The following is a 26138-nucleotide window of genomic DNA, read 5'->3' on the forward strand; positions in this document are numbered from 1 at the left end:
ATTTCTTTCTTTTATGATTGTTTGGTAATTTACTGATCTGAATAGAATTTCGACATTAACGCTTGTCCGGGACACGTGCGTGTGTTTTTTAAGGGACAAGTGAAAGAGAATTGTACCCAACCGGACAAATGCCCTGATTAAAACAATTTTCAATATCAAAAAAATAAAATAAGAAATAACGTACTCGGTTACTAACGTAACCTCAGTTCCCTGAGAGTAAGGAAAGAGTATAGAGAGTAAAAATTAGGGAAAGAAATGCCCTTTAAAAAGCTAAAATATTATTCTGATAAGAGTGTTTTCCAACAGTGATGTAATGAAACATTGACAATTTAAGTTTGAAGGGAGTAAAACCTCTGTTTAGGCTGGAAATGTAATTTTGACAAAAGAAGAACTTTTATTTTAAATCAATCTTAATTTTAAATCAGCCAACTTCAGTGTGATATTTTATCATATTATCATGCTTAACACTGAGAATTTGAATAATTGAAATGTGATGATCAGATGCAGATATCTAAATCAGAGAATATCATATAGGTTCGGGAGGTTGGCGGGTGGATTATTTATTTTTAACAGCAGATTCGGGGGACTCAAAGTGCACCAGATTAATGAATTTATCTTTAAAATGTACAAAATTTTCTTACGGGGGGGCATGCCCCCGGACCCCCCTAGAGGTACCGAGCTCAACCCACAAAAATACTGTGGGAAAAACAGTAGGCTATATGATGGTCTACAAAAAATACACATTTAATTGTCTTATTAAAATACATGATCGGGATTTTAGCACCTACGCTTCATTTCGAGCCAGGAAAAACACAGATTATTAAATAGGTTTTGGGTGGATAAAAGTCTTTGTTCATCAATTATGCACAGAGTTAATGCTCAGCTGCAAAAACATGTTCTGAAACACTAAAAGTTCAGTAAATGAAATTATAGTATTATATGAAATATATATATATATATTAGGGTGCATCAAATTTGAATGGGAAATTTTAATTTCAAAATATAAATTTGGCTGGCATTGCATTTTGTTCCAATTAACATAAAAATGACTTTTGCAAAGTTTTGAGGAATTCCATTGAGATTTAGGGGTGCCACCTAACACATGAACTTTGGCGAAATTTCGAAAAATTTGCAATTTTTAGTCTAATTGCCAAAAGGTTGACCTGGAAATGTTGAGTACAGTGAACTTTTATACAGTAACATGTTCTATAGGGTTATCAAAGTAAAAGTTGTTTGTTTGAACCCTTTGGGCAACTTGGGCATTTCTCAGAATTCAACTTTCAAGATTCTCCATTCATTTGTCCTATAGACAAAATGAATGGAGGTCAATGGGACATGTTCACGTGGCCTTACCCTGTTAATTTACTGTAACAATTACAATGCTACTCTCAATACACATGAGAAATCTACAGTGGGGAGAACAAGTATTTGATACACTTCAGATTTATCAGGTTTTCCCACTTACAAAGCATGTAGAAGTCTGTAATTTTTATCATAGGTGCTCTTCAACTGTGAGTGACGGAATCTAAAACAGAAATCCAGAAAATCACATTGTATGATTTTTAAGTAATTAATTTGCATTTTATTGCATGACATAAGTATTTGATACATCAGAAAAGCAGAACTTTGGTACAGAAACCTTTGTTTGCAATTACAGAGATCATACGTTTCCTGTAGTTCTTGACCAGGTTTGCACACACTGCAGGAATTTTGTCCCACTCCTCCATACAGACCCTCTCCAGATCCTTCAGGTTTCAAGGCTGTCGCTGGGCAATACAGACTTTCAGCTCCCTCCAAACATTTTGTATTGGGTTCAGGTCTGGAGGCTGGCTAGGCCACTCCAGGACCTTGAGATGCTTCTTACGGAGCCACTTCTCAGTTGCCCTGGCTGTGTGTTTCGGCCCATCTTCAATGCTCTTACTGAGGGAAGGAGGTAGTTGGTCAAGATCTTGCGATACATGGCCCCATCCATCCTCCCCTCAATACGGTTCTGTTGTCCTGTCCCCTTTGCAGAAAAGCATCCCCAAAGAATGATGTTTCCACCTCCATGCTTCATGGTTGGGATGCTGTTCTTGGGGTTGTACTCATCCTTCTTCGTCCTCCAAACACGGCGAGTGGAGTTTAGACCAAAAAGCTCTATTTCTGTCTCATCAGACCACATGATCTTCTCCCATTCCTCCTCTGGATCATCCAGATGGTCATTGGCAAACTTCAGATGGGCCTGGACATGCTTCGGCTTGAGCAGGGGGACCTTGTGTGCGCTGCATGATTTTAATCCATGACGGCGTAGTGTTACTAATGGTTTTCTAGACTGTGGTCCCAGCTTTCTTCAGGTCATTGCAGGTCCTGCCGTGTAGTTCTGGGCTGATCCCTCACCTTCCTCATGATCATTGATGCCCCACGAGGTGAGATCTTGCATGGTGCCCCAGACCGAGGGAGATTGACCGTCACCTAGAACTTATTCCATTTTCTAATAATTGTGCCCAACCTAGCATCCCAGCCTTGTGCAGGTCTACAATTTTATCCCTGATGTCCTTACACAGCTCTCTGGTCTTGGCCATTGTGGAGTGGTTGGAGTCTGTTTGATTGAGTGTGTGGGCTGGTGTCTTTTATACAGGTTCTGAATTTTTGTTTTAGATTCCGTCACTCACAGTTGAAGTGTACCTATGATAAAAATTACAGACCTCTACATGCTTTGTAAGTGGGAAAACCTGCAAAATCGCCAGTGTATCAAATACTTGTTCTCCCCACTGTATACTCTGAATATGACATTGTCCACTCTTGAATACTGTTGATGTTAAGCTTAATAGCTTAGCTAACATAGATAGCTAACTGTGGTTAGCAAACTGTTGCTAGGTAACATTAGCTAGATGTAATGAGCACCAAATACCTATAAATATGACTTAAATGACTAATGTTAAATAAGTATACAAAGACAAAATTACAGATATGATAGTAATTATGTAATAATACATACCCAACACAGAAAGATCACCTCAAACAGAAAGATCATCTCAGTTTTCTTGAGCTGTAGTATTGTTTACCTCAGATCTCCATTGTGACCATTGAGCACTGTTGACCACTTTATCCAATAAAAACAGATGTGCGGTGGCACCCCTAAATCATCATGTACTGGAAAAATATTTTGCATGTGTTGTTTCTACATATATTGGAACATTTTTAGCACCCAGCCATATCAAAATTCAAGAATTGTGTTTTTTGATGCACCCTAATATATATATATATATATATATATATATATATATATATATATATATATATTATCACGTTTGTTTTTTTTGTTTTTTTTGGGGGGGGGGGGAGCCCCCAAGAGCTTTGACACAATTCGAACACCCACGCCCACTCGCGCAAAAGACATTCACATGCAAATCTCCACATGGAACGCGGACTCGCTCATTACCTCAACAACAAAACACCAAAACACTTCACTTCACTTTTCGTCGAGTTTGAAAGACGCGCCTGAGCTTACATTGGATTTAGGCTACCTCAGAAGAAGAAGAACGTGATTAGGACAAGAAAGATAAGGTAAGAAATTCTTACATATTAGTTTGTTATTGTTGCATAAATGTCACGTTGCAGTTGAACTGTTGCTAGATATATGGGGAATATTATAATATTTAGAACCGTGTTTACTGTTACTGTGTTTGTGGATATCTGCTCAAACGTAGATATGTATATGGTAACCATAATGTTTTATATTTGAGCGCGATCGCGTTTGAATGTATCATATTTTTGATAGCGATCGCGTTTGAATGTACTGTATCATATTTTGGATGAAAGCAAAACGCACCAAACGGCTTCATGTTTTTATTATTATCTCATTTCATATCATCATAACGAATGGAAACATTTGAAGTAACATGATAATCAATATATTTTTCTCTAGCTTAGTTGTTACTGAAATCTTTTGGAAGATTTATACTGCTATAGGTTATTTATTGTTATTATTATTTTATCCGGCACTGCGCATATACCTTATGCCTACAAGGCACAACAAACCTGGTGTTCATTATATTATGTTGGAAACATTTGTGTGTGTGTGTGTGTGTGTGTGTGTGTGTGTGTATTCTGTGAATTTTAAAAAGCAATTTTAACCAGAAAAATCTAATATTTATTTCCAAAATCGTGCAGGCCTTTCTCTTGATATCAGTATGTTCACTTTTTTTTTTCAGGGCCCAGATGCCACTGAGGACTTCAACATTCACATGAGTCTCTGTACGTGAACACGGTAAAGTGAAAATCTTGGAAATGAAAGGTATGTACAATGTTTTTAGGAATGGCACAAAGTTCTCTGTCTTTGAAGTGCTTTTTTGTCATTTGTTGTTTATCTTTGGATTATGTTGTGTTGTAAATAAATCCAAACAATCTAAAAGCCATTCTTTTTTAAATCTCCTCATTTACAGTATTGTGCAAGGTTGCTCAGAATGATAGGGTCTGATAGCTCCTAATAGGGCCGTTAGGGGAGGTTCTTTGTCTTTCTCAGGTGAGAAAAGCTTACATATTAATGAGCTCCCGCATAAAGCTTTCTAACACAAAACACATCGTAAAATCTTTAAATCAATATATTATCTTATCTGAATGAGCAGTCAGGTTGATTTTCACATAGTTTTGCAGCAAATATTCTAGGCTACGTCATACAATTTTCAAAAGTCTTGTGAAGAAATAATCAGTATGGGTTTCATGACCTTATTTCAGTGAGGATTTTTTTTTTGTATTTTCACAAACCGCGCATAAATGTCCATTAACCATGTAACCATTAAGTAAAATACAGACAAAGACACAAGCAAACAACAAAGCATAGAAAGACAGAACTCATGAATTATAAGCCAGATCGAATAAAAAAGATTTTAACTTAGATTTAAAGAGATAGATATTGTGGAGCAGTTCTGATTTGAACAGGACATGAACATTAGATGACTGAGGGCTTAAATACACTAGATAACAAGAGACTGAATGAAGGAAAGGTGATGGTGCTAAGTTGTCATGGTTACAAACAAGGGTTGCTATGGAATAATAATACTACAGCTGGACTTCTGTCACTGAAATAACATGTTCAGGTTCTTCAGTCGAGCGCTAGAGCCGTATTGGTGGAGTGAACGATGAGATCCCACTAAACTCCATAATAAAAGTCAGAGCATGTTTAACACGGTGTCCTACCAGAGGCGACACGAAATGTAAAGATGAGTGAGAGACTGTAAAGTGATCCACTGGAGGCAAGTGTAAATGAGAACCCAAGTGCAGTTTATTATAAACAATACTAAACATGAAACAAAAACATGGTGTAGCATGAAAACAAAATCCAAAGCATGACCATGAACTTACAAACAGTGGTTACAGGGGACAATACTTGACCAAGACACATGGCAAACATGAGGGCTTAAATACACAGACTAATGACTAGACAAGGGACACCTGTGCACAATGAAACAATGAACCAATGACAACATGACACATCAGACAAGGGAACACATGGCAGGATCACATGACAGACAAGGAAACATGATGTGAGCAAACCCAAAAACAAAACCGTGATAGAGACACAAGGTGAAGAAACAGGCCAGGATACTAAGACAAAAGAGAGAGGAAATATGAGACAGAAGAAGTTGGAGACACAAAGACACTCACTACAAACATGTCTGGATGATACGAGCAAATCCAAGACTTTCAACTCTAAACTGAATTTAAGACATTCAGGGCCCTATTTTAACGATCTGAAACGCAAGTATCAAGTGTGAAACGCAAGTAACTTTGTGGGCGGATCTCGGGCGCTGTTGCTATTTTCCCGGCGGGATAAATGACTCTTGCGCCCGACGCAAATCTAAAATGTGTTGATCTGAAGTAGCTTCATTACTCATAGTTGTGGTTTGGGCGTAACGTGAAATAAACCAATCAGAGCGTCATCTCACATTCCCTTTAAGAGCAGGCGCGCTTGTTCCATGGCGGATTGCTATTATAACGGCGGATTTGCCAGACGCACACCAGGAGCGGTTCACAGCCGAGGAGACCACATGATCTCAAAAGACAAAGACGTTAATATAGAAGCAACAAGGAAAGAAATACAGGAACAGAATATCAAAGTTGAGGGAATTTAGACGCAAATTCAAGAGAATGAATCAGTCGCAGTTTGTTGATCAATTCCTGTTTAATTGAAGGATTTGAGGATCTCAAACCTGTGTGTGTGTGTGTGTGTGTGTGTGTGTGTGTGTGTGTGTTCAACCATACATCTGTGTTGTGCTTTAGTTTCTTTGATTTGATTTTTAAAATAATTTATAATCATTAGTCATGTATGAAGCTGTCATTTGATTTACACACTTTATCATTTATTCATTTTATTATTATTCATGTCATGTTATGTTTTTTTATATGTAATATTACTTATTGTTTCCTGAATCTTCTGATTGTGGGGTGTCACATGTTTGTCTTCATGAATAAGAGATCAGAGGAATCTCAGTTTCAGGGTTTTATGGGATGTTGTTGTGAATCAGTCTGGAATAAACACACTTGTTGTATTTGTGCTGGTCAGATAGTGATGGAGAGTCGACTACAAAAGAGTGAAACAAGCACCACTTTAATTTACAGCCCGCACTGACCCTGTAACTACATGAACAAGAGTGTATTTCCCCAGTATTATTACACAAAAGTTTATGTCTCCCATAAATTGCTCCCAGATGTAAGAGTGTTGTATCATATTAGAAGAATAAGTGCCCCTTTATTTCTAAAATACTTACAGTGTAAATAATTAGTTAATTTTCCTGGTTGTTACCCCTTTATTCCCCAAACTTCCCTTATTCCTACACATACATAATGTATATTACTCTTGTTTCAAGGTGTGTGTTCTCGAGCCGCCAGACACTGTTGTGTGAATGAGCGGCCGGAGTGTGTTAAGGGTTTTCTGTGAGAACGGTGTCGTGTTAGCGGCCACTAAGTTAATAAGTAATGATCTTTGCAACGGAAGTGAATCAATCAAAACTAACTTTAGCTGGACAATAACTTTATTCTAGATCTGCTGTAAAGCCTAAACAATCTCTGTTACTGTAATCTCCTATTATCACTGTAAAGCTGCTTTGAAACAATCTATATTGTTAAAAGCGCTGTATAAATGAAGGTGACTTGACTTGACTCTACGGCTGTAATCTAAAGCGTTACTCTTGTCTACTACTCAGTGTTTTTGATTATATCCTTACGTAACTTTTTAGTAGATGATTACATGTATAACATTCTGATTAATCTTAATAAATTAGTTATGGTTACACCATTTACTAAATTATTTCATATGTTGGATCAGTGACTGCTGTAAAAACATACTATTTACATCTAATGACAATTTGTTTTGGTGCTCTGGTCCCTGAAATATTGCACCTCTTCTTAAATCTGTCAGCGAGAGACGTAAGAATCCTGCAGTGATCCTCCATCATCCACAGATCCCTCTCCTTGACCATCATAATCCAGGAAGATTACACTTCTCTTCTCACGGTCAAACCTGTTCATAACACAGTTCATAACATCAGACCTGCAGATGTTCATCATGTTGACGGTCAGCGTTGATTCAAAGTCACAGTGGGACACGAGTTCTTGAAGAAGAAGTGAGACCTCTGCCCTGTAGCGAAGTTCAGGAAAACTTGATTGTATTTTATATACAGTATATATATTTAAAATCTATAAGATTATTAACTAGATGTACCGCATCGCGTTACAAAATATGACCGCCGCTCAGGCCTGCACTGGCTTTCCACAAAAATAAATGACGTGGAGTAATTTGGCTGTATTGCGTGTTTATGTATATACCTAAAAAAAAGTAATAGTATGTGCATGTCTGTCTGTGTGTGTGTGTGTGTGTGTGTGTGTGTGTGTGTATGTGTGTGTGTTTGTGTATGCGTGTGTCTGTGTGTGTGTGTGTGTGTGTGTGTGTCTGTGCGTGTATGTATGTGTGCGTACATGTGTGCGCGTGTGTGTTTGTGTGTGTGTGTCTGTGCATGTGGATTTGTATGTGTGTGTATGGGTGTGTGTCTGTGCGTGTGGATGTCAGTGTGTGTGCATGCTTGCGTTTGTTTGTATTCCTGCATGTGTGTGTGTGACAGTATCATCCTAAACCAGCAACCCTTCGCTCAACAGCACCATCTACAGGCCGATGAGTGTACAGTCACTAAATGTGCACATAAATGAATTTATTTTATAACCCCCCATGGATGAAATTCTACAAAACTTAGCAGAGGATACCCCCAGAGGATGTCAAGTTAATCATACACATGAAATATGGTGCAGTTCTGAACATCTCCACTGAAGATAGGGGCGATTAAAGCAGAATAATATTGCATTTTCATTTTTTATGGGAGGGGCGCAAATCACAAATGAGTGATTATGGGCTAGGTTGATGTGGGCCCTTAAGAGCAACATACCATAAAAATTTCTTCATCCTCGGTGCCACGATTCAGGTAGTTATTTAGGAAAAACTGCATTTTTTTGGGTTTGGGGGGGCCCAGCGCAGGGGGGGGAAGTGGCCCCCGGGGACCAAACGAAATTTTTCCGTAAAAGTCTAGTAGACCAACATACCATAAAAATTTCTTCATCCTCGGTGCCACGGTTCAGGTAGTTATTTAGGAAAAACTGCATTTTTTTGGGTTTGGGGGAGCCCAGCGCGGGGGGGGGAGTGGCCCCCGGGGACCAAACGCAATTTTTCCTTAGAAGTCTAGTGGGGCTACATGCCCACCAAATTTCATGTTCCCCGGTGCTTCGGTGTCCCTGGTATCGTTGACGAAAAATTTACGGGGGCCCCAGCGCGGGGGGGGAAGTGGCCCCCGGGGACCAAACGAAATTTTTCCGTAAAAGTCTAGTAGACCAACATACCATAAAAATTTCTTCATCCTCGGTGCCACGGTTCAGGTAGTTATTTAGGAAAAACTGCATTTTTTTGGGTTTGGGGGGGCCCAGCGCGGGGGGGAGTGGCCCCCGGGGACCAAACGAAATTTTTCCTTAGAAGTCTAGTGGGGCTACATGCCCACCAAATTTCATGTTCCCCGGTGCTTCGGTGTCCCTGGTATCGTTGACGAAAAATTCAGTAAGGTGACGAAAAAAAAAAAAAAAAAAAACTTTGACAATCCCTATATGACCGCTTTCGCTAGCGGCGGTCATAATTATTTTAAAGCTATGATCTTAAAAGCTTTCATAAAATCAACAGTAGCAAGACTGACACTGTTCTAATAAACCCAAGCATTACATTTACTACTGTAGGTTATTTGAAGTGCTTCAGTTTTCTCGTTGCTCCTCATTCATATCAATAGCAGAACAAACAACACATAATGAACATGATTCAAGAAAAAATCATAACAGAAGCTATCAAAACAGAACACATCATAGTAATTAAGCCTATTCAGACATTTTTAATTGGACAGTTAAGGTAGATTTGTAGCTCACATTCGTAGCCCACCTAAACTAATGAGGGTGATGCCTGATGGGTCAGCCTCTCTCTCACAACACTTTTTGTTTATTTGTGGAGTGTTGGACGCGAGACAGACTCTCAGATCATTCTCCACATTCAAACGAACCCTGAACTTTATTGCAGCCAAAGTGGAGAATGAGGACTCCCAGAGATAAGTGGTAGGAAATGGGAGCAATATTGTCATGGGCTTGGCAGTGAGTTCAGGACACTCATGTGAGAGGGAGGTCTAAAAGCCTGCATGAGGCCTTCTGTGTCCCATCACAGGATAAGTCCAACAGCTCTTCTTCTGTGTTACCAGCAAGGCCACTTGTTGCAGCTGGGGCAAAAGGATCCCGCACCCAGTCCCAGATACCCGTGTTCACATCCCAGAAGTATGAGCTGAGGTGAGTTTCTCCACACAAACAACCTGTCTGTGGCTAAAGTGAGAGAGACAGTCAGTTGGGGAACTTGTCTATAACTCCATCTTGTAACCTCCTTCTCCATAGCTCTGTTTTCTTCATGAAGGCAGTGATTTTGTCACAAAATGAACAGCAGTGACAGCTATGTTTAAAACAGAGTAAAGGTCCGCTTCTATGCTTCCATGCGAGCGCATGCCGATGCAGAATCCAATAACTCCACTTTTTGGGCCTGTCATCACCGCTGTACCATCAGTATGAACAGCCACGCATTTATCCCAGCTCAGTCCTGATTCAGTCACGAAAGCATCCAGGAGTCAGTCAAGTCACATGTATTTATACAGCGCTTTTTACAACACATTGTTTCAAAGCAGCTTTACAGAGTTAACAGGAAAATAATGCAACAAAGTTTGTTTCCAGAAGAAAATAACGTCACAGTCCAGCTTAAGTAAGTTCAGTGATGTTTCATTTTTGTTGTAAAAAGTTATTAATTTAGTTCATTTATAGACGAATCCGACGAGCGTTCTGTGTAGGCTGCCATCTTGTGGCGACGCCATTACTGAGCTGTTACTAGTATAAACAAACCTCCGTGATAACGCACCCTCGATGACAGCTACAGCCAGGCAGAATGACTTGTTGGGTTGATGATGTTAGACAGTGGCCTCCAGTCACAGATGAAGGCACAAACGATCTTACAGATTATTTATGAAAATAGCTTGGCAATAACTATGCTAGCTAGGCTAGCTAACGAGGAAACTTTAAAAAGATATGTCCATTTGGCAACAATAAATAAATGAATATCAAATAAACGAATTCATGTTTTTCATTTGTGACCATTATTTATCTCATTTTCACATTTCAAAAGGAAAGGGTGGTACAGCTAACTGCTAGCGTTGTTGGTTCTCAGAGTGAGAGTCACAGTCAAGCAAATCAAACATTAACAACAGACATAAGTAATGTTACTACTGCCCCAACGCGCCCCTTCGGTTGTTTTAAAGGTATTCAAGAGTATTTTCTCCTTCGCCTGGCATCCGATGATCAACAAAATGCCAACTACAGGTCACTGATAGAGGGTCAAAATGATCTGAGCTCCGGATGGTTTGGATAATGCACACTCTACCAGATGATAAACACATAACGTTAGTTCTAAAAGGACCTGTCCGATTTTCACAGACCATTAACAACACTCATACTGTACAAATAACTCGGCAGAGGAAGAATAGGAAAGTTGTAGATGTAACGTTAGTGACAGTCGTAAATCGCGGGCTGTATATTCCAGTGGACGCAACCAAACCAATAGGAGGCAATGGCGCAACGCTACCCAGCAACAGCTCAGTAATGGCGCCCGCTTACTTCCGGTAGTTTCGCCGGATTCGTCTATAGCCGCTCTGGAAAAAAGTGATGTCATCGTCCAGCTCAGTTCAGTTCTTGTATAATAGTGTCAATGCAGGCAGATCAATAATATTGTTGAATATTAAATTAAATATTAAATTTAATGTCCCCAACTAAGCAAGCCAAAAGCCAATGGCAACAAAGGTGGAAAGGCGTCAAAGGCGACAGTGGCAGGAACCAAAACTCCATCAGTGGCAGAATGGAGAAAAAACTTTGGGAGAAACCAGACTCAGTCGCTCAGTTCTCCTCCGACCAATGAACGAACAGTGTGTGATTATGATGCAGGCAGCATTACAGGTCAGAGGTCAGATTGGAACAATCAGAATATTATCCAGTTCATCTGGTTGAAGATCAGAGTCACGCCGGTATGGAGACGAGTTTGTTGAGGATCAGTGCCGATGGCTGTCGTGTCGATGAGGCCTTCACAGGGGAGAGTCTAGTAGACATACTCTCTGCTGACACTTCAGGGATGCGTTGTGGTCGTGTCTAGGTGCAGGTCCTCCATCTGATCTGGATACGGCCCGGTAAACTACGGTAAACCTCGGGATAAACAGAGAGACTAACATTAGCGTAGACGCCATTCTTCTTATGATGTAACGAGTACATCAGTTTATTTGCTGCCTCTATGCCGTGCATAATTTCACACATTTTAACGGCCGCTGGAAGTATGAGTTCTTGAGCAATTGTGTGAGGTTTTTACTTTTAGCGGTTCATTGATCCACCAATAAGAAACTTTCTGTGCTTTTTCTAAAGCTGTGGCCTGGTTCACCATCTGTGTTTTCTGGTGGACGTATTCCTTGCTTTTTCAAATGAAAAACTCTTTTGTTTTGCCGTTATATTCTGGGGGCTTCGTAATCAGACAACGCTTTAACTTGACTGGCTTCATGGCTTTGTTTGTTAGCACCTGAAGACACAAGTGGTGTCCGCAAAATAATATAGAATTCATAGACGATTGGAAAAGTTTTTGGGGCAGACCTGACCTGTTGAAAAGAGATGGTATTAATCCCTCCTGGGATGGTGTCGCTCTTCTCTCTAGTAATACGGCTCATAGTCTTAGAGCTCAAACATGACAATCTGGGGCTCAGGTCAGGAAGCAGACAGACTGGCTAAACCGACCGTCTGCTAGCCATCTCACGTCACCAAGGCCAGATAAATCCCATCACATAGAGCCTCTTTCACCTATTAATCCGTATTAATGGTAAATTTAGTTATTTAAAAGTTTTTTTTTTTTTTTTTTTAGATTTACAATAAAACTGTCTAAGTTCCATGTACAAAATACCATAATATTTTAAAAGTACAATAGAATAAATAACAATTTAATTTACAGCGCCCTCATAAATTGAATAAAAACATAAAAAAACATTTACATAAAAACAAGAAGTTAAACACCTGTCTTTATTAAAGGTGCTGTATGTAAGTTTTTCACTCACTAAAGCATAAAAATACCATAATATGTTGCAGATATTTAGGAAACATGCTAAGTTCACATACTCGTTTCTCTGAAAAACACTTCTACTGCCAGTTATTTCACTTATTATTTTACACAAACCTGTTGTCAGTTGGGTTTTGTTTTGGTCTGTGTGACTCCGCCCACTGCCAGTTCAGCCAATAGTATTTCGACACCCCGGGATGCCAGTTGGCGGGAAACACAGCGTATCGTAGCCTTGGAAACGAAAAAATAAAAATAAAATAAAAATAAAAATCTCTATGAACGAGAGCATATTAAAACGCAGATAAATCAACTCATTAACTTACAGTCTGTAAGTCTCCTTGGTTTTCGTCATCAATTGCGCTCGCTCCTGTTGTGTCCTCACACTGGCGACCCGCCTTAGCGTCGAGTCTGAGGAGGCGGGGCGGGAGAAACAACGATCTAGGATATTTTGAGTTTGGACTGCAGTTACAATTTCGACCACGAGTTGTCATTCTTACAGACTGCACCTTTAAAGTTAAATATATACTGTATATAGGGGAAAATAAGCGTATTTTGGGTGTCTTGATCATCATAATTATTTTTATGACAGGCCTATTCAATGAGCAACAAACCACAAGAAAAAAAATATTTATTTACCCACAACTCTCTTTGCAGAAACACACTCCTTGCTCTCGTCCCCTCAACCATTCCCTCCTGCATAATCTGGTTTTCCTTTTCGCTGCAAATCAGCGCAGACCATTCAAAAGCCTCAAACAATAATAAGGCACATATTTTCATCTAAATTACACAAAAAGAGAAAACCATTGAACAGCCTGACTAGATCTAGAGAAAGATGCAGTATACACGCATCATATGTGAAGCTGCTAGTTGCAATTGTTAAATAATAATTGTTCGCTAATAACACAGCATGTTATTAGCCTGTTCCAATAATTGTTGTTCAATGTAAGAGAAAAATATGCTTTAAAAATGGAAAAGATATTGGTAATTTTCTGCCTGGACGTTAAAATACAGTTAAAACACCTGTGAAAAAATCAATAGGGATGATTCCTAATATTAACACAGTACACTGCGCCCTATTCTTACTGACTTTAAGAGTGTAGCACACACACTAACTACCAATACACTGCTTAAATACTGTTAATTAGAAAATACATCAATGTAATTGTTAAAAAATGTTGCAACTCTTCAATAATTCAATGCTGTATTTAAAGATAAATTCTGATCATAAAGACTGTTGTTTATAGTACTTTTACAAATAAAATGTTTATATTATGTTTTACGAACAAATCTAAATGAACATATTTGAGTCGTTTGTGCCCACGTGATTTCAGGCAAACTTATTATTAAGGCAGTGGAACAAAACAGAAGCCGCAAAACACTTAAAGTCTGCACACACACACACACACACACACACACACACACACACACACACACACACACACACACACACACACAAGCGAGTGTCTTTCCCGTGAACACAGCTGGTTGTGTTTGAGTGAAAATCACGTGACGCGCCGCTGTGCCGCTGTGCCAGGGAAGCGCGTGCGTGTGTCAGTGACGTGTGGAAACAGAATCAGGAACCCCCTTCAACGACGGATCGTCTATTAATATATGCGCTATTAATCTTCATAACCGCTCGCTCTCGCATGATTACCCGAGAGGACAGATCGCCATGGAGTTACAGGTAATGCGAAGAACTTTTAACGTGTTTAGACGAGTGTTGTAAACAAGTGGACCTTGATACATGTAAGTTATGACACCTGGCGCGGGCTTTAATACAGGTAACGTTAAGTTAACTTTATCTGTGTTATTAATCTGGTATTTAACATTTGTGCTACACGATATCGATTTACATTTTAATGATTTTAAATGACACATCAATGTACTTCAAAGAATAGCAACATGCTAACTTACATGTTAATAAAACCTAGCCATGTTTACGTCGAGTTCTCTAAGTGTGTTTTTCATCTTTCCTGAACAGATCTCAGGTCAGTCGCCAGTGGCTTAAGAGTTTACAGGACTGAGACTGGCTCAAGACCACATTTACACACCGATAAAGGTAATTATATTTAATATGAATGGTTTGATTTTGAGATTTAACTTGTGTGGTCATCCGGAGAAGCTGAGGACATGAATCAGGAGATGAAGAGGAGAATATATAAAGGTTTTTAGTCTATATTGACCTTAACATTACGTTAATGAATGAATTCTGTAATGTTCCAGTATATTAAAGACAAGGAGGCAGTTTAACAGAGACTTAACTTCACTCTGTTCATAGTGCAATACTGTCTGGTTCCTTGCTTTTGGAAGAAGCCACACACACACACACACACACACACACACACACACACACACACACATGTTTGCATCTGTCATTACAGGGACAGTTCGCCCAAAAAATGAAAGTCCTGTCATCATTTACTCGCCTCAAGCTGTTCCACACCTGTGTGAGTGTCTCTCTTCTGCTGAACACAGAAATACTGTGGAAGTCACTGGGGTCCATCAGCCGTCTGGTTACCGACACTCTTCAAGATCTCTTCTTCTGTGTTCAAGAGAGGAACTCACACAGGTGTGGCACAGCTTGAGGCGAGTGAATGATGAGGGTCTTCATCTTGAAGTGAACTGTCCCGCTAGCAGAGAGGAACTGTTGACATGTGTTTGACATCAGTATTGTCCAGTTTGTCCTGTTGGACACGATCACACACATCTACACTGTTAGCCGTTGATCTGAGTCCTCCTGAACCTTCCTCAGCGCCGATGATGAGGGGTCAGCTTCATCATCATCATCATCATCTTCTTCACCTCTCATTTCAACAGAACAAGTTGCGTAATGTTGTGTTTTTATTTTTTATGGGGACTTTCCATAGACACACACTAACCAAACCCCTGAACCCACCCATCACACACACACACACACACACACACACACACACACACACACACACACTAACCCAACCCCTGAACCCACCCATCACTCACACACACACACACACACACACACACACACACACACACACACACAAACCCAACCCCTGAACCCACCCATCACACACACATACACACACACACACACACACACACACACACACACACACACACACTAACCCAACCCCTGAACCCACCCATCACTCAAACACACACACACACACACACACACACACACACACACACACACACACACACACACACACACACACACACACACACACTAACCCAACCCCTGAACCCACCCATCACTCACACACACACACACACACACACACACACACACACACACACACACACACACACACACACACACAAACCCAACCCCTGAACCCACCCATCACACACACACACACACACACACACACACACACACACACACACACACACAAACCCAACCCCTGAACCCACCCATCACACACACACACACACACACACACACACACACACACACACACACACACACACACACACTAACCAAACCCCTGAACCCACCCATCACACACACACACACACACACACACACACACACACACACACACACACACACTAACCCAACCCCTGAACCCACCCATCACTCACACACACACACACACACACACACACACACACACACACACACACACACACACACAAACCCAGCCCCTGAACCCACCCATCACACACACACACACACACACACACACACACACACACACACACACACACACACACACACACACACACACACACTAACCCAGCCCCTGAACCCACCCATCATTATTCATATCAGACAAACATAATGGAAGTAACTATATTAGTTTACTCTATTCTTCTCAGTTCACCGGCCACTTTCTTGCATTTATTTCGGGAGAAACTGATGAATTCACGTGCTGTAAATCCGACTGACAGGACAACATTGCGGCGCCCATCTCATGTTATAGATCAAGATTATTTATAAAGGTTTTTAAACAGCCAAACACACTCACTCACACGTATTTGAGAATCGGAATATCAGATAGGCTAGTTGATGACATAAGCAAGTTTGTGAATATTTTGAATAAATAAGGAAAAGCGAAATAAAAGCGACACATCTGTCATACAGTATTATTGTGGCTGCGGTGTATCGCGTGTCGCGTCGCCATAGAAACAATAAAGGGAAAGTTCGGCTTGAAAAAACTCACTCTGGGGGTGGGGGGGGGGGGGGGGGTCAGTTAGAATATTTTAAACTTACACGTGAAAGGGTTAAAGAAAAGATCAAAAATAAATATTTGTGTGTGCTGTAAAGTGGTTAGAAAATAAATAAATCGGAATCGGCTAAAATCAGAATCGGTGCATCTCTATGTCTACAAAATTATTTTAGATATAGTATACAGTAAGTCTAACTAGCTTGTCTAGCTAGCTTGCAAATACTGAGGATACCTACAAGAGTCACCACTTCCTCTGGTGATGCACTGCACTCCAGCGTGCAAAGTATTAATTTGTATTATGGAGTCTGGAGATCTGGAGATCCTTATTTCTTGTTGAAGGGGAACTCTGTTCTTGGGACATGTTCCTTTCTACTGTTTCAACTGAATTTTATTAACATTGATAGTGTTTGGATGCTTTCAATGGTTTGTTCGAATTCTGCATTAGCAAAACACACAAAAAAAAAAATGATAAAATTATAAATCTTTACCCGGACAAGTGACTTTTGTGCATGGACAAGTAAAACATAAATTTACTTGAAAAGTTAATGTCAAGCCCTGCACACACACACTGACCCAACCCCCGAACCCACCCATCACTCACACACACACACACACACAGATGCTTTCCAACAGGTGTTTTACCATTCGCTGTAAAACTGTGGACCTATTTTTCCAAACGCGTCACACCCGTGATTCTTCCGTTGAGAGCTTGAATAATAAACACTCCAGCCCAGTTGGTGGCGATAATGCACCTTTGCCAATTGCAAGCAAACCACTGGCATTTAATTGAATACACAGAAGAAGCAGAAGAAGAAGTGGCAGAGTATTACCGTACCGCACACAGCCCATCCAATTCAAGTCAATGGAGTTGGACAAAAACTACGATAAAACCTGTTGGAAAGCATCTTTTGAAGCGATTTTTGTGTGAGCATATCAGTGAACAACCCTGACCACTCGGTGAGTTTCACGTCTTTGTAAACGAAAGTTTAATGCGTTTTGTGAAGGATTGTTCCAGTGCCCATAGGCTGCCATTGTGGAGGTGGGGGGGAAAGCGAAATAAACCTAAAATTCTCGGGACAGCAGCATGTGTCCACATTTTATCTCAACCGTTCTATTTCATCCGAAACGATCTGTAAACAGGGCTTTAAGTGTAAAATACCGAACTTGTCCTTTAATGAGCGAGTCATTGAGTCATTCATTCAAACGATTCGTTCAAACGGCTGATTTATTCAGATTGAGGCAGTTTATGAATGGGTCATTGAATTTTTGACTCAACCGATTCGTTCAAAACGCTGAATCATTCAGTAATGCTACAAGTGTTGCTGTGAGATGCGCGATGGTTCTACTGTGATCTTTGTTTGGAACTATTTTCGCTGCTGAAACAGAACAAAAACAGTCATTGCGTCAGAAATGTAAGTGACTTAATTTTAACTGTTTAATGAACTGTTATGAAATCAGTCTCGGTTTCAGTCTTGATGGCATTCAGGAAAACAGCACTCTTGTCGTGTGTAGATTAGGCTATTGTTTCTTAACAACATTGTTGCAACATTGTTACCGTCAGTACATTAGGTAGGACTATATTATTATCAACTATAGGCTATCAATCGCCACTTACATTAAATTAAATAAAACAGAATCATCCTCACATTTTCGGTGATTCCCTAGTTATTTTTTATTTTTAAATAAAAAATTGTTTTAATCAGGGTATTTGTTCGGTTGGACAAGTAGTACAATTCTCTCTCACTTTTCCCTTAAAAAAAAACAAAAAAAAAACACGTGTCCCAGACAAGCGTTATTGTCAAGCCTTGATGTTTTCCTTGATGGGTTTTCCCTGAAGAGAATTAACGTTACGTTGTTGAAAATGAAAGTAAAAGTGACGCACGTTCATTTCGTTTTACCGTGATGAGAGTTCCGTGTCTTTATTAAACTCAACACATTATGATTTATCGGTCATCCACCCTCGATTAATTGGAATGGAATGTTTGTATTACTTGGCCCGCCCGACCCGCGGATTATCCGCGATCCCGGCAGCACTATACGGGTTGAGAACGGACACAAGCCGGTAACCGCAACAGAACCGTCACGGTGGAAAAACTGTATCTGACCATGTGACTGTCCGAATTTTGTCGAGAGCCGGAGGCGGCACGAAATTTTACGGAGGCGGCCGCCTCATAATTCTCTATGCAGGAAAAGCACTGAATAATTACCGGCCCATATCAATTCTACACACTTTTTCTAAAGTAATGGAGAAGGTAGCATACAACAGACTTAGTGGCTATCTTGATAAATTAGATATTCTTGTTCCCTCTCAATACGGTTCAGAAAAAAGATCCCAACCTGTATGGCAATACTAGACCTAATTGACATAAGCCTTTGATACCATTGATTTTGACCCAACCCCTGAACCCACCCATCACACACACACACACACACACACACACACACACACACACACACACACACACACACACACACACACACACACACACACACACACACACACACACACACACACACACACACACACACACACAACCCCTGAACCCACCCATCACACACACATTTTTTATAGTTTTCTAGAAATCCCCCCCCAATGCAAAGTCCTCGGATCACCAGCCTGTGTACATGAGCTAGACCACCACACACACACACACTGTGTGTTTCTGCTCAGAACTGTTGATTTCTCCCGGGATTCCCTCATCCAGGTTTCCCTCGCTTCACACAACACACTCAACCACAGCCTCTCACACACTACAGGAAACACAGAGCCAGTCAGTGTGTGTGTGTGTGTGTGTGTGTGTGTGTGTGTTCAGCCGGCGGGATCAGTTTTGTGTGTGTCTATCAACCGCTCAGAACGTTTATCTAAATTACATGTTTCCTGGATACATAAAATAAGTAATACATAAAAACCACAAGCCGGACATCAGTGGTTATGTATATAAATATATATAATGTATGCATGTAATGTAATGTGCACTAGGACATATTGTGCTTTATTGTCTTATAACGGGAGCTTTGTGAAATCAGGGCTTGTCATCTGTTGATAACGTCTTCTGAATGTTTATACCGTACACACGATTCACACGTCTAATATTATCGCTCTCTGATCTCCGTGATTAATGCACTGGTGTCTGTCCTCATCACTTGTGTGTGTGTGTGTTTCAGTGTGAGGTCGCTGCTGTTGCTGAATTATGATTGACAGTCATAATGACGTCAGCATACGTGGGCCATCTCTTCCTCATGTCCCTCCACATTACAGGTACAGTACGCTCTGAGAACATACACACACACACACACACACACACACACACACACACACTGAAGAACGAGTTTGACCCTGGTGTATCCTGGGGGAAAGTTTCTCTGGGTTCATGTTGTGAATATTTAGATCTGGTGATTGTTCAGCATTCAGACACAGTATGTCGTCCTGTTGAGGGAAATCTGCTCACCTTCAGATCAAAGTTCATATAACTTACATTAGGGCTGAACGATTAACTGCATTTGCGATAATATCGCGATATGATGAAATGCGATTTTTTTATTTTTTTTTACCGCAAAGCTGCGATTACACTCTGGTCACGTGACACGCGAGAGTAAACCAGTCTGTATTGCAGATGAAGCATCAACTTGGCACGCTACGCGCATAGGCCTGGCGTAGGCTACAGGAAATAACAGTTTATGTTTAATTTATGTGATATTGTGTCCAACGATTCTGTCTCGATTAAGATAATTTCAGATTTATGTCTGAGCTTAGTTTTAAACACAAGATATGTGATGACGCTACGTGTGCTTTATAAACAACCATATTCTGCTTGCTTCTAATTCCTCTCTCTCACACACACACACACACACAAACACACGACACACGACACCACTCGAACCTTCCGAAAAATAATCTTTCATAAAGTTCGGAAAAGTTGACGCGAACTACAAGGACATCCGCGGGCTTCATTGCACAAGATCTGCGCGGCGACGCGACACGCGATACACCGCAGCCACAATAATACTGTATGACAGATGTGTCGCTTTTATTTCGCTTTTCCTTTTTTATTCAAAATATTCACAAACTTGCTTATCATGTCATCAACTAGCCTATCTGATATTCCGATTCTCAAATACGTGTGAGTGAGTGTGTTTGGCTGTTTAAAAACCTTTATAAATAATCTTGATCTATAACATGAGATGGGCGCCGCAATGTTGTCCTGTCAGTCGGATTTACAGCACGTGAATTCATCAGTTTCTCCCGAAATAAATGCAAGAACGTGGCCGGTGAACCGAGAAGAATAGAGTAAACTAATATAGTTACTTCCATTATGTTTGTCTGATATGAATAACATATGTCGGCAAATTATGTTTGAATAGATTGTTATTGCTGCTTCCACAGACATCAGTGTGTATTTTACAAACTCCAAATGCATTGTTTTACTCGTGCTTGTGTGTATTTAAATATCTGAAACCTAAAATAAACATTATGAGGTTGAAAACACTGCTTAGTCGTGATATATGACAGCGCTGAACGCGTCCGACTCTGGCTCAGCGCCAGCCAACGCGCGAAAGCACAGTTTGAATCTGGCAGTGATGCGACGTCAACATTCTGAATGTGGCGCCGTACTCTCAGGGGCACAGAAATAACAATCCCACATATGAGACCGTACCGCTCAAAAGGTTAATCATGCGGCGCCCGAGTGCATTTGACCGGCATAAAATCGGCATATGTCAGACTGACCGGCCAGTCGATCACGTGAAAATCGGCCAATTCCGGTCACCAGCCGATCAATCGGTGCATCTCTAATAAAATTATTAACATGTAATTGTATTAATTTAGTTTTTTAATATGTAATTATTTTGTAAAAGTAGGCCTACTTATAATTGCATATGTAATTAAATATTTTAAGTTTTATTAATAAGATTAATTAACTAATAAGAAAAAAATTAGATCGGCTCATGAGGTGCCTAAAGATTCCCATCTCTATTTTACAATGATTTATTGCTTGTTTTTGTTGAATAATAGAAAAGATAAAGAGCTTAAAAAAATAATCGCATATTAAATCGCAATCGCAATTCGGTTATTTTCCAAAATCGTTCAGCCCTAATTTACATATTTACAATATTTGGAGGGGACTCAGAATGTTGTAGCTTATGTTTTTTATTTTTATTTTGGTAATCTGTCTGTAAATGTTTGTATCTGAGGGGAAATGTCGTTCTTTTATGTATAAAGAGAAAGAGACTGTGTTGTGTAGACTTTATACTTGTGGCCTGTTTTAGAGAATCGGTTCAATAATTTAATATTAGTCATTAATCAATTAGTTGGCTATATTGAATTCAGTTTTAGGTCAACACAAACGTGTGTGTTTGTATGAAATATGATACGCAACAAAAACACGTGTAATTTTGTATATGTATTCATATGAGTTGTTTGTGGCTTTTATGGCTCATAATCATGGCAATTCAATGATAATTGAGAGATGGAAAAATAAATGTTTCTCAAAAGCCTGTTGTGTCATATTTGAAGAAAGTAAAAAAAATGTAAAAAAATAAAAACATAAAAAAATGATGTATGAATACTCAATTAAAAGTAAAAAGTTGCTTCTGTCAATAACATTACATTTACTTTATGCAAATCATTAAATATTTCACAGCGAAAAAGACTATGGAGAGTTATGAGCTCAGTCAGAGGACAGAAGACATCGAGCACACCAGGCTTTAGGTCGTGTTGATCATTTATAGGCCCTAGAAATGTGCGTATTAAATATGATACAGTAGGCTAATATATTCAGGAATAGGCATTATACTTATGAGTTTTCACAGAATCTTTGCTGTAAGTTATGAGTGAATACACGTTTTAATAATGTGGCACTCTAAACAAGCACTATTTTTTCAACACCATAACATTAAAATAAAAACTAAATGCCATGTTTTTTTGTTTGTTTTTAAATCATGAGATTGTATTTTGGATGTCATAATCCGATAAAAAAATTGCCATTTCTGATGTCTCTTTATGATCTTGGCCTTTTGAGAGTTAAAGAGTTAGGCTCAGTGTTGAAGAAAGCTTTATTAGCAGACTAACTCTTCAGAGTAGTGTTCTGCATCCGGCCACGGGTGCTCAGTTTGAGGAACTGGTGTGTGTTTCCCAGATGTTTTACTTCTTTATTATTGTAGAGACCTATAATCATATTGAACTGACCAGAGTAAATCAGTACATGGAGGATTTTATGTTTTGTCTTATTATTATGTTGCTTTTTGTTGAAATGTACAGCACTTCAGAGCTACGGTGGCCTGTAAGGTGCGATATAAATAAGCGAAACGAAGCGAGAGTAATGTTCTTCATAGGGCCCTGTGATTTCCGTGATGATGAACGCGGATGGAATACATTCATAAAAATGGAATTCACTGTATAACGCGGAATTTATATAAAAAAAAAAAATGTCACTTAACTCAAATCGCAATATAGACGTGTGTGAATATTAAACCGCAAAAAAGACTATTTAAATATGAATCCTGCATGTTGTGTGTGTGAATGAATGGTCTGATTTCCCACACACACACACACACTGAAGCTCGCAGCGTTTTCAGCCTCTGACGCCTCAATATGTGAAGACATGAACGCATGAACTTCAGCTCCAGAGTCACTTCATCAGCATCTCACCGCTTCATTTGAGAAAACTATCATATCATAAACGCACAGAAACTCAAAGGTCTTCACGGCGACCCATCATAATAAACATTTCTGTTTAATTGTGACAGAAATATATTGCTGTTGTACAGTAGAATTTAGCTACGTCTCAATTTCATAATAATACTAACGCTAATAATAATTTACTTTTTAAAAAAATTTAAAGGAATAATCACTATTTTTCTTCCATGTTTTAATTTAACAGTAAAGCTCTGTTGTGCAGCACTTTGTTTGAAAAAAAAATCATTCGATTTTCATTTGATTGCCAGAAGAAGAAAAAAATGCACAAAACAGAAAAAAACACTTAATAAAAATTTGATTATTAAAATTTTATTAAACCATTACAATGGAATCGAGAAAACTTAAAACAGAAAACACAGAATTTGGTTTTATTAAAAAAAAACTGAATTTGATAAACAATTTAAACGTATTTCATAGGACCCCCTAAACATGTAATTTTTCATAAATTGTTGTGAAATTGTTTGTTTCATGATTTCAATTTATTAGAAATGCATTTAGATTTATTTAATTTAACCTTTAAAATGGATTTAAAAAAAAAAGAAAAAGAAAAAACGAATCCAGATATTAAAACTGAAAGAAAAAAAATGGAATTTGGAAAAAATACAACGGATTTCGTAGGGCCCTATCTTTATAACTATTTCATGTTTGTATTTTATTTTATATACTGAGCTAATATTGTGTATGAAACACAAACACTGCAAACATCTTTAAAACAAGATGTGGAAAACCACATGACGAATATGAAACCTGACCAAATTGACAGGATGGTGAATGAAATGAGGAATCGTGACTATGAAATCTGCTCATTTCTTTTCCTGTTTTGTTTATTGAATTATTTGTGCTTTATTTTCTTTGTGACCATGTTTCTGCTTAGTGTGTGATGTGTGTGTGATGTTTTCTTCTAGTGCTCCACACACTCCCTGCTCCTGCCAACCTTACTATAGTGTCCCACAACTTCCGGCACATCTTACAGTGGAATCCTGGGATAGATTCTCCTCCACGCACCGTCTTCAACTTTAAACAGCGGTGAGTCTTCTCAAAGAACAAACCAGTCGAGCAACACCAAGGATAAAACACTTCTGGAACACTTTATCTAAAGCCTTCATGTGTAATGCATTAGAAAAGTATTCATAATGTACGTTATAGTGCATTATATATGTTCAATAATAAATTGTAACAAGTTAAAATGCATTGGAATGTTTGCAGATTCCTATTTCAAATATTCATGCAACCACACAATCATTACACAGCAGCACATAATTAATTAATGAATACTACACTGCAAAAAATGCTTTTCTTATTTTTGTTTTGTTTCCTGTCCAAATGTCTAAAAATTCTTAAATCAAGAAGCGTTTACTAGAGAAGTAAAATGACATTGTTTTAAGATAAAAAGAAAGTAATTTAAGTAATTTTTGCTTAAACCAAGCGAAATTATCTGCCAATGGGGTAAGAAAAATAATCTTGGTTTCCATTCGCATTCAGATTTTTTTTCTTACCCCATTGGCAGATAATTTTGCTTGTTTTAAGCAAAAATTACTTAAATTACTTTCTTTTTATCTTAAAACAAAATAGAATTTCTTATGTCATTTTACTTCTCTAGTAAACGCTTCTTGATTTAAGAATTTTTTGATATTTGGACTGGAAACAAAACAAAAATACTAAGTAAGAAAAGCATTTTTTGCAGTGTAGTGCTGTCAATCGATTAAAATAATTAACGGTTTAATCACACATTTTTCTGTAATTAATCATGATTAATAATATGAATGGTTTTTCTCAATTTTAGCTATTAATTATAGACATTTAACATTACAGTGTAATTGAAAGCTGTAATTTGTAACATTTAATAGGCTTTAAAAAAATCTCCTCATAAACCCATTGTAATAAATGTCATATTTAGCTTGTGCCTGTAATATATCAGGGCTCAACGCTGAGGGTTTCCCTATTGACCCAATCGGACCGGTTCAGATTTTTACCTGCACTGCTAAAATCCACAAAAAAGTTATTGTTTTTGACCCATGTAACCTTGTGAACAGTGCTTTAAGATTTCCAGGTAGATCTAACAGGTGAATATAATAATTTCTGTATCTGTGCTGTTAATAAACACTGCATAAATTATAAATTGAATAGAGATTAGTTCCTATTAAAGCTACTGAAGTTGTTCAGTCAAGAGCAGAGAGTGATGATCTCTGTGTTTTGTTGTTTGATGAGCATTAATGACAGACAGCAGCAGGTTTATTAGGCTTCTGTCACTTTAAGACCTGAAGCACATGACGTGGATCTGACTCACATTAACATTCTCACTACTCTTTACATTTATTTAAAGCTGCAGTCGGCAAGATTGTTTTGGTCATATGAGAGTTTAAACAGTCAACATTTTGGCCAAGTCCCCTCAATCTGCCAGACATCCTGACTGCAGCTTTAACACTATTAAACTCATTTAATTCGGTGCTTATGAGATTACTCGCCAATAACGGGCATTTCAACATAATTTTGTGTGTTTTTGTCAAGCGTTAAAAAGCGGCGCGCTGTCTAAAGTGGCTTACTTTGTGTGTTTCAGATGTTTGTTTGTTGATGCCAGGAAAAAGCAGATGCTGCATTAATTACATTAAATATT

At 38.9% G+C, this 26138-nt stretch overlaps 1 protein-coding gene across 4 annotated transcripts in view; it reads left to right on the forward strand.

Moving 5' to 3' along the window:
- The first annotated feature begins 14149 nt into the window (after nt 1-14149).
- crfb1 (cytokine receptor family member b1) overlaps nt 14150-26138 on the forward strand; it is a 33143-nt gene continuing 21154 nt past the window's right edge. The window contains exons 1-4 of one of the 4 annotated variants that reach the window (XM_081369052.1): nt 14150-14360; nt 14658-14735; nt 19996-20089; nt 24430-24550. In XM_081369052.1, coding sequence (XP_081225178.1) covers nt 20038-20089; nt 24430-24550 — 173 coding nt within the window. In that variant the 5' untranslated portion in view covers nt 14150-14360; nt 14658-14735; nt 19996-20037. Of the gene's footprint in view, nt 14458-14657; nt 14736-19995; nt 20090-24429; nt 24551-26138 lie in introns of all 4 variants that reach the window. The other 3 variants (XM_081369055.1, XM_081369054.1, XM_081369053.1) reach the window with 3 other exon arrangements.

The sequence above is a fragment of the Scardinius erythrophthalmus genome (genome assembly GCF_964197995.2).
Source record: "Scardinius erythrophthalmus genome assembly, chromosome: 6".
NCBI lineage: Eukaryota > Metazoa > Chordata > Actinopteri > Cypriniformes > Leuciscidae > Scardinius > Scardinius erythrophthalmus.